The sequence below is a fragment of the Orycteropus afer genome, unplaced genomic scaffold (assembly GCF_000298275.1).
Source record: "Orycteropus afer afer isolate SDZICR_OR568_19922 unplaced genomic scaffold, OryAfe1.0 scaffold00054, whole genome shotgun sequence".
Classification (NCBI taxonomy): domain Eukaryota; kingdom Metazoa; phylum Chordata; class Mammalia; order Tubulidentata; family Orycteropodidae; genus Orycteropus; species Orycteropus afer.
The window spans coordinates 11,854,046-11,868,511 of NW_006921641.1; the positions used below are offsets into that span (position 1 = coordinate 11,854,046).

The 14,466-nt window shown below is 42.0% G+C and overlaps 1 protein-coding gene across 1 annotated transcript in view; it reads right to left on the minus strand.

Annotated features, from left to right (window-relative positions):
* Positions 1–12,526, minus strand: part of LOC103195293 (solute carrier family 4 member 1 adaptor protein) — a 68,450-nt gene extending 55,924 nt beyond the window's left edge. Inside the window, exons 1-2 of the mRNA XM_007938828.2 lie at positions 11,864–12,526; positions 1,352–1,547 (exon numbers count right to left, since the gene is read on the minus strand). Coding sequence (XP_007937019.2) covers positions 1,352–1,547; positions 11,864–12,526 — 859 coding nt within the window. The remainder of the gene's footprint in view (positions 1–1,351; positions 1,548–11,863) is intronic.
* Positions 12,527–14,466: the final 1,940 nt, after the last annotated feature.

The following is a 14,466-nucleotide window of genomic DNA, read 5'->3' on the forward strand; positions in this document are numbered from 1 at the left end:
GGTTTGCCTGAAGATATTGAGTTTTTCAATTGCCTCTTGCCACAGATGTAGTAATCTTATTCCTGTGTGTTCCATCTGGTGAAGTCCATGTGTATAGCCACCATTTGTGTTGTTGAAAAAAGGTGTTTGCAATGAATAAGTCATTGGTCTTGCAAAATTCTACCATGCGAGTTCCAGCACTACTACTGTCACCAAGGCCAAATTTTCCAACTACTGGTGATTCTTCTTAGTTTCCAACTTTTGCATTGCAGTCACCAGTGATAATTAACAGGGTCAGCCACAGGGATCCAGGTGCAGAGAAGGAACCCTGGCACGCCCAAAGCAGCAGGGCAGGAGAACTGGAGAGCGGAGACAAATAGGCCCCAGGACTGGGATCAACAGGAGTGAGCCACAGGGATCCAGGTGAGGAGAGGGAACCCAGGTACACCCAAAGCAGCAGGGCAGGAGAGCAAGAGAAAGGGGATTAAAAGGCCCAGGAACCAGGACAGAGGAGGAATCAGCTGCAGGGATCCAGGTGAGGAGAGGAAACCCAGGCACACCCAAAGCAGCAGGGCTGGAAAACTGGAAAGCAGAGACAAATAGGGCCAGGGACCCGGACCAACAGGAGTGAGATGCAGGGATCCAGGTGAGGAGAGGGAACCCAGGCATGCCCAAAGCAGCAGGGCTGGAGAACTGGAAAGCAGAGACAAATAGGGCCGGGGACCAGGACCAACAGGAGTGAGCTGCAGGGATCCAGGTGAGGAGAGGGAACCCAGGCACGCCCAAAGCAGGAGGGCCAGAGAGCGAAAGAAGGGGGATTAAAAGGCCCAGGAACTGGGACAGAGGAGGAGTCAGCCGCAGGGATCCAGGTAAGGGTGGTAGGAGAGGTTTCCAACAGGGAGACAAGCTCCCAGAAGACATTTAGCACAAGTAATTTCATAGTAATATATTCTGTTTTCCCAACTACATATTAAAGACATTGTCTATCTTCTCATAAGAGCTCTGGTAACATAATGCCTAAGGCACTTGACTGCTAACCAGAAGGCTGGCGGTTCAAACCCACCAGTCACTCCTCAGAAGGAAGATGGGGCAATCTACTTCCATAGTGATACTGCCTCGGAAACCCAAGGAGGGGTGGCTATGAGTCTGGTCCAAATCAACGGCACATAACAACAACAACAACAACATCTTCTCATATTCCTATACCCTGAATATCCACCCTCGAAAAAGTGTGTGAATTGTGTATAAAGACACCACCTGCCTTATCTATTCATAAAGACTTATGAGAAGTTGTATAAGAGAAATAACATTTAAGGGTACCACAGTAATACATTTAAAATATTAACCTCTGGCAGTAGTTTTAATTTCTTACCCATTCCCCAAGTGCAGCCCATCTCGTCATCTTGACTGCTTGTATTTCTCCTCTTTTCACAGGTATCCATTTCCCCTTCTTCATCTGAGTCTTCTCCTAACATCTTCTTCTCCAACATCATTTGTTGCTGCTTGCGCAATTCCTTCAACTGTGTTACTGTTAACTCGGATTCTTCCTCTCGATCTTCTTCTGGTCCCTGATGAACCAAGTAAAAGAATTCATTTAGAGGTCAGGATTGTGAAAGTCACTATCAGAAGTATGGTGACCTGTACACAGGTCAGGAGCTCTGGTAGTGCTGAGGTTAAGGCATTAGGCTGCTAACCAAAAGGTCAATGGTTCAAACCCACCAGCAGCTCTGCAGGAAAAAGATGAGGAAGTCTGCTTCTGCAAAGAATTACAGGCTTGGAAATTCTATGGGGATCCTATTGAGTTGGAATTGATTGACGGGAGTGTTTTGTTTTGTTTTTAATAACTCTTTCCAGAATATACTTCTGGGAAAAGTTTAAATACTTAAATAATAAATAGCCTATAAAATGAAAAGTGAATTAACCAATCCAAGCTGCCTCCTGTCAATTAAGTGAAGATAACCAATCATCCTAAATATCTCTTTTGGGCAACTCTCTAATAGTTTGTACTGCAAATAAGCTGTGTATCTTCCGAGGGGTGGTCCGTATTCTCAATGTTTTTTCCAACCAAAAAACATTTTTTACTCTTACTCATTAATGAGATTTTTTCTGACAGTTCTGGTGTCACCAGTCACTAGGTGTCAGTGCCTACAAGGACCCTTTGTGTCCACTGTTTCCCCCACCAATCTCATGCAGTCTCAGGGATCAGTTTCTCCCAAATTTGAGCTACACTCTTCATATTCTAAGCTTCCTGTTTTATTGGTCAACTCAGGCTATATCCAACTCACATTTGTAGCCCAGACACCATCTTTGCTATTATTGTTAGGTGCCATCAAGTCAGCTATGACTCATAGCGACCCTATATACAACAGAACAAAACACTGCCAGGTCCTGCACCATCCTTACAATCCTTGCTAAGCTTGAGCCCATCATTGCAGCCACTGTGTCAATCCCTCATTGAGGGTGTTCCCCTTCTTTGCTGACCCTCTACTGTGCCAAGCATGATATGTTTCTCCAAGGAATGGTCCCTACGGACAACATAACCAAAGTAGGTGAGACGAAGTCTGGCAATTCTTGCTTCCATGGAGTATCGGCTGCACTTCTTCCAGGAGAGATTTGTTTGTTCTTCTGGCAGTCTGTGGTATTGTCAGTACTCTCTGCAAACACTATAATTCAAAAGCATCAACTCTTCTTTGGACTTTCTTAGTCACTGTCCAGTTTTCACATGCATATGAGGCGACTAAAAATACCATGGATTGAGTCAGGTGCACCTTAGTCTTCAAAGTGACATCTTTGCTTCTTAACACTTTAAAGAGGTCTTTTGCAGCAGATTTGCCCAGTGCAATATAATGTCTGATTTCTTGACTACTGTTTCTGTGGGTGTTGATTGTGGATCCCAGTAAAATGAAATCCCTAGCAAATTCAATCTTTTCTCCACTTACTGTGATGCTGCTTGTTGGTCCAGTTGTGAGGACTTTTGTTTGCTTTATGTTGAAGTGTAATCCATATTGCAGACTGTAATAATTAATCTTCACCAGTAAGTGCTTCAAGTCATCTTCACTTCCAGCAAGCAAGGAAGTATCGTCTGCATATCACAGGTTGTTAATGAGTTTTCCTCCAATCCTAATTCTTCTTCAATTAGTCCAGCTTTTCAGATAATGTGCTCAGCGTACAGGTAGAATAACTATGGCGAAAGACTACAACCCTGACGCACACCCTTCTTGATTTTAAACCATGCAATATTCCCTTATTCTGTTCAAACAAAAGCCTCCTGGTCTATGTACAGGTTCCTCATGAGTACAACTAAGTGTTCTGGAATTCCATTCTTCACAATGCTATCCATAATTTGTTACAGTCCACACAGTCAAATGTCTTTGCATAGTCAATAAAACACAAATAAACATCTTTCTGGTATTCTTTGCTTTCAGTCAAGATCCATCAGACATTAGCAATGATATCCCTCATTCTACGTCCTCTTCTGAATCCAGCTTGCATTTCTGGAAGTTCCCTGTCAATATACTGCTGCAATCGTGTTTTAATTATCTTCAGCAAGATTTTACTTGCATGGGATATTAATGATATTGTTCAATAATTTCCACATTCTGTGGGATCACCTTTCTTTGGAATGGGTATAAATATGGATTTCTTCCAGGCAGTTGGCCAGGTAGCTGTCTTCCAAATTTCTTGGCATAGACGAGTAAGTGCCTCCAGCACAGCATCCATCTGTTGAAACATCTCAACAGGTCTTCCATCAAGTCCTGAGCCTTGTTTTTTTGCCAATTCCTTCAGTACAGCTTTGACTTCTTCCTTCTATACCACTGGTTCTTGATCATATTTCACCTCCTGAAATAAATGAACATTGACCCGTTCTTTTTTGTACAGTGACCCTGTGTATTCCTTCTATCTTCTTTTGATGCTTCCTGTATCATTCAATATTTTGCCCATGGAATCTTTCACTAATTCAATTCGAGACTTGAATTTTTTCTTAAGTTCTTTCAGGTTGAGAAATGCCAAGAGTATTTTTCCCTTTTGGTTTCTAATTCCAGGTCTTTGCACATTTCGTTATAATAATAGGCACTGTCTTCTTGAGCTGCTCTTTGAAATCTTTGGTTCAGCTCTTTTATCTTGTCATTTCCTTCATTTGCTTTAGCTACTTTCTGCTCAAGAGCAAGTTTCAGAGTCTTTTCTCACATCCATTTTGCTGTTTTCTTCCTTTCCTATCTTTTTAATGACTTTTTCCTTCATGATATTCTTGATGTCATCCCACAATTCATTTAGTTTTGGTGACTGGTATTCAAAGCATCAAATCTATTCTTCAGATGGTCTCTAAATTCAGGTGGGATATAATCAAGGTCGTATTTTGGCTCTCATAGACTTGTTTTAATTGTCTTCAATTTCAATTTGAACTTGCATATGCGCAATTGATGGTCTGTTCCACAGTTAGCTCCTGGCCTTGTTTTGGCTAAAGATATTAAGATTTTTGATGCCCTCTTTCCACAGATGTAGTTGATCTGATTTCCTGTGTATTCTGTTTCGCAAGGTCCATGTGTATAGCTGCTGTTTATGTTGTTGAAAAAAAGTATTTGCAATGAGTAAGTTATCAGTCTTGCAAAATTCTATCATGTGATCTCCAGTGTCACTTCTACCATCAAGGCCATATTTTCCCACTACCAGTGATTCTTCTTTGTTTTCAACTTTTGCATTCCAATCACCAATAATCATCAACCCATCTTGATTGCATGTTTGGTCAATATCCAATGCAGAAGTTGGTAAAAATCTTAAACTTCCTCATCTTTGGTTTTAGTGGTTGGTGCATAAATTTGAATAATAGCAGTATTAACTAGTCTTCCATGTAGGAGTTCGGATATTATCCTATCACTGACAGCATTGTACTTCAAGGATAGATATTGAAATTTTCTTTGTGACGATGAATGCCACACCATTCCTCTCCAATTTGTTATTACCGGCATAGTAGATCATATGATTGTCTGACTCAAAATGGCCAAGATCAGTCCACTACAGCTCACTAATGCCTAATATATCGATCTGTATGCATTCCATTTCATTTGTGATGACTTCCAATTTTTGTACATTCTACATTCTGATAATTAATGGATATCTGCAGCTGTTTTTTCCCATGTTGGGTCATGCCCCATCAGCAAATGGAGGTCTCAAAAGCTTTACTTCATCAACATCATTAAGGTCGACTCTACTTTGAGGAGGCAGCATCTCTTCCCCAGTCTTATTTTGAGTGCCTTCCGACCCGAGGGGCTCATCATCAGACAATGTTTCAGGGCTATTTATAAAGTTTTCCAAAAATATATCAGATAATGTCTCACTGCTATACATAAGGTTTTCACTGGCCAATTCTTTGAGAAGGAAGGATGGCCTCTTCCTTCTTCTAAGTCTGTCTTAGTATGCAAGCTCCACTAAAACCTGTCCACAATGGGTGATTCTGCTGGTATCTGAAACACCGGCAGCATAGCCTCCAGTCTCACAGCAACACACAAGCCACCACAGTACAATAAACCGACATACGATTGATGGAGGGGCAAACTTAGGGGCCCTAATTTATGATTAAATAGATTATCAAGCATAACACAAAATGCACAAACAGCAGAAGATAACCTAGATTAATAGAACCTTCTAAAAATTAAATTTTTATGTACATCAAAAGACTTCTGCAAAAGAAAACTCTAACACTTCAACACCAAAAAGACAAACAATCTAGTTAAAAATGAGCAGAAGACATGAACAGACACTTCACCAAAGAAAATATTCAGGTAGCCAACAAACACATGAAGAAATATTTGCAATCACTAGCCATTAGATTGATGCAAGTCAAAAAAACAATGAGATACCATATCACCCCAGCATTAACAGCAAAAGTTCAACAACAAAGAAAATAACAAATGCTGGCAAGGATACGGAGACTGAGATTCTTATACACCGCTGATGGGACTGTAAAATGATACAACCACTGTGTAAACTGGTATGCCGATTCCTTAAAATGTTGGAAATAGAAATATCATTTGATTCAGCAATCCCATTCCTAGGCATATATCCTAAAGAAATGAGAGCCACGACACGAATAGATACATGCACACCATGTTCATTGCAGCACTATTCAAAACAGCAAAGAGATGGAAACATCCATATGACCATCAACATAAGAATGGATAACCAAACTATGGTACATACACACAATAGAATTACTATGCAACACTAAAGAATAATGTAGATTCTGTGAAACACCACTTAATGTGGATGAACTTGAAGGACACTATGCTGAGTGAAATAAGTATCACAGAAGGACAAATATTGTATTAATTTACTATTGTAAAAAGTCAAGGAAAGGTTTACATACAAAAGGAATCTTTCTTTGTTGGTTACCAGGGATGGGAGTGAAAGGAAGGGAAAATTGCTAAAAAGGTAAAAAACAAGTATTGATTTGGGTGAATGGAAAGGCAATATACCAAAAGCTAACGACCAGCACAATAACACTATGGGAAAAGGAGATCCAGAGAGGTGCACAAGAGGTACAGATAACAAAGATAAACACTTTTACATATATAATTCTGCATTATCAGTGATAACAAACATTAATCTACGGGTAAATAGATGGGTCTAACTCACTGCCGTCAAGTCGGATGTGACTCAGAGTGACCCCTCCTTGGGTTTCTGAGGCAGTACCACTACAGAAGTAGATTGCCCAACCTTCTTTCCAAGGAGTGGCTGGTGGGTTTGAACTGCCACCCTTCTGGTTAGCAGTCAAGTGTCTTATGCACTATGCTACCAGAGCTCCCAAATAGATGGATACACAGACTAAATGATCAGATATGTCTAGGCAAAAAGAAATACACCCATGTCCATATATAAGTCTGGAAGACAATATTTGTACACAACATATATTTGTATATGCTGTAAGAACATCCATATAAATACAATGGGGGGGGCAAAGTTATGATAACTTCTTTGGCACAGGTCATCACTCTAATGGAACAAGTTATTGGATGTGTGGGCTTGGAACCATGGTCGCGGGGGACATCAAGCTCAATTGGCATTAACACACTACACAAAAACACTGTTCTACGTCCTATTTTGGTGAGTAGCAACTGGGGTGTTAAAAGATTGCAAGCAGCTATCTAGATGCCAACAATTGGCCTCTCCTCGTCCAGAGCAAAGAAGAATGAAGAAAATCAAAGTAGCATGGAAACAATTAGTCTAAAGGACTAGTGAACCATGCAATCCTCAGCCTATATGGCCATGAGACCAGATCCAGCTACCACTGTCAACCACTCTGAAAGGGATCACTGCAGGAGATCCTGATAGAATGGCAGAACGATGTGGAACAAAACTCAAAATCATAAAAAGACCAGGTTTACTGTTCTGATAGAGCCTGGTAAGATGTCGAAGATTATGGCCCCTAGATATCCCTCAGATTGGATTTGAACTCACTCTCTTGGCCTTCAGGCAAACAATTAAAAAAAAAAAAAAAAATTCACTGCCTTCGATTCAGATCCGACTCATAGTGATCTCTCCTTGGGTTTCTGAGGCGGTATCACTATAGAAGTAGATTGGCCAATCTTCCTGCCAAGGAGCCAAACAATGTTGTTAGGTGCCGTCGAGTTGTCTCCAACTCATAGCAACCCTATGCACGGCAGAACAAATCACTGCCCGGTCTCGTGCCAGCTCCACGATCCTTGCTATAATTGAGCCCATTGCCACAGCCACTGTGTCAATCCATCTTGTTGAGGGCCCTCCCCTCTTCCATCGACCCTCCACCTTACCAAGCATGGCATCCTTCTCCAAGGAATGGTCCCTTCTGATAATATGACCAAAGTAGGTTAGACAAAGTCTGGCCATTCTTGCTTCCAATGAGCATTCCAGCTCCATTTCCTCCAGGACGCATTTGTTAGTTCTTTTTAGCAGTTCATGGTACTTTCAGCATTCTTCTCCAGCACTACAACTCAAAAGCATCAATTCTTCTTCAATCTTCCTTATTCATTGTCCAGCTCTCACATGCATATGAGGCCACTGAAAATATCATGGCTTGTGTCAGGCACACCTTAGTCCTCAAGGAGACATCTTTGCTCCTCAGCACTTGAAAGAAGTCCTTTGCAGCCAACTTGCCCAGTGCCATACATCATCTGATATCCTGACTGCTACTTCCATTGGCATCAATTGTAGAATCAAGCAATGTGAAATCTTTGATTTCAATCTTTTCTCCATTTATCGTGATGCTGTTTATAGGTCCAGTTGTGAGGATTTTTGTTTTCCTTATATTGAGATGTAATCCATACAGCAGACTGTATTCTTCAACCTTCATCAGTAAGTGCTTGAAGTCATCCTCACTTTCAGCAAGCAAAGTTGTGTCATCAGAGGATCACAAGTTGTTAATGATTCTTCCTCCAATCTTGATGTCACATTCTTCATATAGTCCAGCTTCTCAGATTATTTGCTCAGCAATAGACTGAATAAGTATGGGGAAAGGATACAACCCTGACACACTCCCTTCTTGATTTTAAACCATGCAGTGTCCCCTTGTTCTGTTCGAACAACAGCCTCCTGGTCTATGGACAGATTCCTCATGAGTACGATTAAGTGTTCTGGAATTCATGTTCTTCTCAATGTTATCCATGATTTGTTATGATCCACACAATCAAATGCTTTTGCATAGTCAATAAACATAAGTAAATATTTTTCTGGTATTCTTTGCTTTGAGCCAAGATCCATCTGACATCAGCAATGATATCCCTTGTTCCATGTCCTCTTCTGAATCCAGCTTGCACCTCCGGAAGTTCTCTGTCGATATGCGGCTGCAACCATTTTTGAATTATCGTCAGCAAGATTTTACCTGCATGCAATATTAATGATATTGTTTGAAAATTTCCACATTCTGTGGGATCACCTTTCTTTGGAATGAGTATAAATATGGATCTCTTCCAGTCAGTTGGCCAGGTAGCTGTCTTCCAAATCTCTTGGCATAACCAAGTGAATGCCTCCAGTGGGGCATCCATTTGTTGAAACATCTCAATGGGTATTCCGTCAGTTCCTGGAGCCTTTTTGCCAATTCCTTCAGTGCAGCTTCGACTTCTTCCTTCAATACCATTGGTTCTTGAACATATGCTACCTCTTGAAATGGATGAAGATCGACCAGTTCTTTTCGGTACGGGACTCTGTGTATTCCTTCCATCTTCTTTCGATGCTTCCTGCATCTTTCAATATTTTCCCCATAGGATCTTTCAATATTGCAACTCAAGGCTTAAATTTTTTCCTCAGTTCTTTTGCTTGAGAAATGCAGAGTGTGTTCATCCCTTTTGGTTTCCTAACTCCAGGTCTTTGCACATTTCATTATAGTAACTAGCTTTGTCTGCTTGAGCTGCTCTTTGAAATTTTCTGTTCAGCTCTTTTATCTTGTCATTTCTTCCATTTGCTTCAGCTACTCTCCACTCAACGGTTAAGTTTCAGAGTCTCTTCTGACATCAATTTTGGTCTTTTCTTCTTTTCTCATCTTTTTAATGACCTCTTGCTTTCTTCACAGATGATGTTCTTGATGCCATCCCACAATTCCTCTGGTTTTCGGCCACTGGTGTTCAATGCATCAAATCTATTCTGTAGATGGTCTCTAAATTCAGGAGGGCTATATTCAAGGCCATATTTTGGCTCTTGTGGGCTTGTTTTAATTGTCTTCAACTTCAAGTGGAACTTGCATATGAGCAGTTGCCAAATAATATGACAGGTATATAGGGTGAACATTTACATCAGGTAGACACACTCCATAGAATGATCAATCATGGAAGAACAGAAGGGCAGTATTTGCACAGGGAGATAGCTCAGGGGGAAGGAATGCATAGGAAAGAAGGACACAGGGAAGAGGTAACTATAGGAAGGAAGCAGAAAGAGAGCTGTTACACTATGGGGATTACAGTCAATGTTATGAAACAAAATGTGTATGAACTGGTGTATGGAAAATGAAATTGCTCTGTAAACTTTCACCCAAACCACAATAAAAAATTTTAAAAAAGAAAATTATGGCAAGTTTTTGTGGGCTATCAGATTCTAGTCCGGCTCATTACCTTGAGCTATTTTTCATCTCTTTGTAAACTACAATAAGCTCTCATTGCATTGTGGTTAAAGTATTTGGCTGCTAACCAAAAGGTAAATTAATGGTTCAAGCCCACCAGCCACTCCACAGGAGATAGATCAGGCAGTCTGCATTCATGAAAATGTAAAGCCTTTGAAACCACTGCATCCTAAAGGGTCAGTATGAGTCTGAATTGATTCAATGGCATTGGGCTTTATAAACAATAGACAACTAATGGCTTACTAGTTGATGTTACATAGTTTATGGTTTTCCCAATATGTCCACAAAATCAATTTTCCAAAGTGAAGGAAAAAAAAAAAAAAACCTCTACTGAAAGACAGATGCTACTTTAGGAACTAAAAGTTGTTAGAACAAGTTTTCTTTAAAGAGTGTCTTTTAAAGTGATTGGGGCACATATTTTACAGAATCAGTTATCAAGGAAATTTGTCACATTATGACAGTCTTCCAACATCTGTTTTGTCCTCATCATTGACAGTTATCTGTCAAATTAGCCAAACTCTCAGAATCCCTAAATTTCTAATGGCTGTTTCTCAAGCTCATCTTCAACAAGTACAAGCAGCCTTCCAAGATTCAATTCCTGAGCAAAGACACATCCCCTACAGCTTGGAACTGGGAGATTTAGTATTCTGAAAACATTAAAGGAATTCAGCATCTGAATCCTGTTGAAAAGGACATTTTCCAGTGCTGCTTACCATCCATACAGTAGCCATACTCAAAGGAACAGATCTCTAGGTACCTATCTGTTAAACTGAGACACATCCAAGATCAATATACCTAGTAGATGATGTCATAAGGTAAACAGCTTCCAAGACTCAAGACTAGGGATCAAGTCCATGACTGAACCTCAAACCTGGATTAAATGTAGTATCCAGTATTATTATTACTGTATTCTCTCTTATTCCTTTTAAAGGTAGGCAACTGTGTTACCCATTCCCAGGGTGCCAAAATGATTGTTTTGTTCTCTGCTCATATTTTGCCTCCCATCCCCAAACTGGCAAGGACTTTGGGATTAGGACATCCAAACCTTCAGTTCTTGAGACCCCTTAAATGCTAGCTAGCCAAGTTTAAATCTAAGTTCTTCTCCTCATAAACTTAAAAGGGATTCCAAATCTCTAACTGATCAAATTTCTGGTTTTCATTCTTTTGTTGGGGCAACCTTCCCTACTTTAGGAGTTTCCAAAGGCATCAGTAGTATATTCAAGTCTGTAGAGCTATTTTTTAAATTCTACTTTGTAAGTGCTGGCATTTAAGAGTAGTTACATCCTAGTGAGACTAGGAAGGTAATCACAAGGGGAACGCTGTTAAAGAAAATGCCTCTCCTCACTCTTTAAACTTAACTCTTAATCCTTCACAGAAACTAAACGCTCGTGATAAAGTCAGTTCTGGGAATTAATTGGATAAGCCACACAGAATCTAAAGAATGCAGACTTAATAAACCAATCCAAGTCACCGCTTCATGATTAAGTGTTTGACAACTAATTATGTTAAAGTTCCCTTTTCGAAAATCCCCTAAATTTGTACTGTATACAAGCTGATCAAAATTGTAATGTGACAAGGGCATCTTTTATGAGGAATGCTCCCCGTTTGAAGACAGTTTTTCCACCCAATAAAAGTTTTCGACTGAGTTATTGTTCAGATTTTTTCTTTCGACGGGGAACAGGTTCCTCCAATTTTTGATTGGCTGACTGGGAGAATTTCCTTCCTCAGTGAAAGCTTAAAGAGTTCAGGAATCCAGACAGATGTACTTCAGTAATTGCTATTCTACGTTTTCTGACTTACCTGCAGGATAAAGAGTCGGGTGCTGCCTCCAAAGCGAAGAACATGCCCGACGTGAACTCGACAATAGGTGCGAGGTGGGATGCGGGTTTTGTTGAGAAAAGTGCCATGGGTACTTCCCAGATCATAGAGGTAGAAGCCGGGCCCGTGGCCGTCGCATTCTCCGTTGGGGTCGGCCACCCTGTGCTGCAGCACAGCATGGTACCGGGACACCGAAGGGTGCTCCAGGCACACGTCGCAACTAGACAACCGCCCGAAAAGGCAGCGACTCATCCCTTTCAAGCTACGGGTGCCAAAGACTGTGCCACCCTTCAAGATCTCTAGGCTGTAGGGGGTAGTGGCCGGGCCGCCCCATGACGGCTCTTGGTAGGCAGGCGCCCGAATCGGGCCGCCAGGGGAAGAAGACGCTATGGGGGCACGCGGCTGCTCTTCTTGTGGACCCCTAGTCTCCTCGCTGTCCGGCAGGGCCGGCGGGGCATCGGGCTCCCCGGAATCGGGGTTTAGCAACGCAGTGGACCTTTCTTTGTTCACCTCCTCCGGGTTTGAGGGATTGGTGACCGGGGCCTTTCCCCGCACCGCCGGCGGCACTGGCAGGGATGGCTTCTTGAAGTCCCGGTTGAGGTCTAGCGTAGCTGGCAACTCTGAGTGAGAGGGAAAATCAGCCATCATCAACCCGGTGAAGTCTCGAAAGCTGTTCCTAGGAAACCTCACCCCTCGGTCGCAACGTTCCTCTTATCGCCTCCTTCTCTCCAGCTCCCAGCGGCTTCCTTGGGTAACGATGGTGACATTGCTGCTTCACCCCCCTGAACGTTGCATACAAAGGTAGCAAAGGAAAGTCATAATATGAGAAAAATGGAAAAAGGAATTATATGAAGAATGGGGACGTCTATGTAAGTTGCAACAGAATAGCAATAACTTCCTGTGATAGAACCTGAGCGAGAAGAAGCGCTTCCGGCCGGTTTGGCCCAAAGCAACAAACCAACCTTCCGCGCCTGATTGCACGCTCGCATCAGGTTTCACCGAGTCTTAATTACGTTGCGACGGTGAATAGTGGCACCTCTTTGCCTCGGCGTAGGCCCAGACCTCCCCGACTCCCGGCTGCCCGGGACATCATGCTACCAAAGGACGCTGTGGTTGGCGCCTGCTGACCAAGGCTGAGGAACCCCGCGGAGGGACTCGTGCATACCTTGCACTTGGTGCCTGCCCTCGCCTCTCTTCTTGCTCTTCCGGTGAAGGTAGACGAGTTTTTCTATTATTTCTTACATTCATTTATTCGTACATTCCTTTCGGAAACCAGTTATTGAGGCAGCGTAGTTTAGAGGTTAAGACTGTGAAGTCTGAAGCGCAACTATCTTGATTTCCTTCTCGGCCACTTGTAACATTGGACAAAACACTGGGCCTCGGTTTCCACGTGTGAAAAAAATTGAAATAATATCTCCTTCATAGTGTTATTTGGAGGAGCTTTGGTAGCATAGTACCTAAGGCTAACCAGATGGCTGGTGGTTCAAACCCACCAGCCACTCCTCTGAAGGAAGGTTGGGCAATCTACTTCCGTAGTGATACATACCACCTGGGAAACCCAAGGAGTGGTCCCTATGAGTTGAGGCTGACTCGACAGCACATAACAACAAGTGTTATTGGGATAATTGAATTAAGCAATAAAGGCAAAGCCTGGCACATGTGAATCACTCAACAAATTCTAGATATTGCTGTCTACCTAAATGGAACTGATTGCTATTAAATCCTAGTTAAAATCCAAGGATAAATGCTGTGATGGAAGCATGGCAAGTGATGTGAGAGTATAATGAAGGGATATGTACTGGGAGGTGATGGAGGGGAGGCATTTAAGCTGTACTTGAGAATGAATACAAGTCTGCCAGGAATGGAAGGGCATTTCTGGCAGACACCACAGCTTAAAGAGTCAATATGGAAGTAGTTGACAGCAGAACAAACCAATCTTTCTTGGATGACGCACAGCTGGAATGCTACTTAGAAGCAAGGATGGCAAGACTTCGCCTCTTGTGCTTTGGTCATGTTGTCAGAAGGCACCTGGAGAAGGATATCATGCTTGATAGAGTAGAGTCAGCGAAAAAGAGGAAGACCCTCAATGAGATGGATTGACACAGTGGCTGTGATGATGGGCTCAAGCTTAGCAAAGATTGTGAGCATGGTGCAGGACGAGGCAGTGTTTCATTCTGTTGTACAGAGTAGCTATGAGTCAGAATCAACTCGTTGTCACTTAGCAACAATAGTGGAAGTAGGTAGCTTTCTTGAAAAACTGAGTAGCATGAACTAAGGTGATCACTTCCTCCAGAAAGCTCCTCCTTGGTGCTTCCAATTTAGTAGGTCTCTGCCTCTAGAACAGCACATACCACATACTTTCCTGTTGAAATGTTATGTTTATGCTTCTCTCCCTCACCTCAGGACAGGGATCTTGCATTATTTGTCTTTGCCTCCCCACATAATGCCGGATATTTGATAAAAGTTTATTGGGCTTGAGGAGACATATGGGAATCTTAAAAGGTAGGTTGAAGCCAGAGTGTGAATTTGTTCAAATGCTAGGCCAAATAATTGTTTTTTTTCCTAATAGTCAGTAGGTAGCTGTT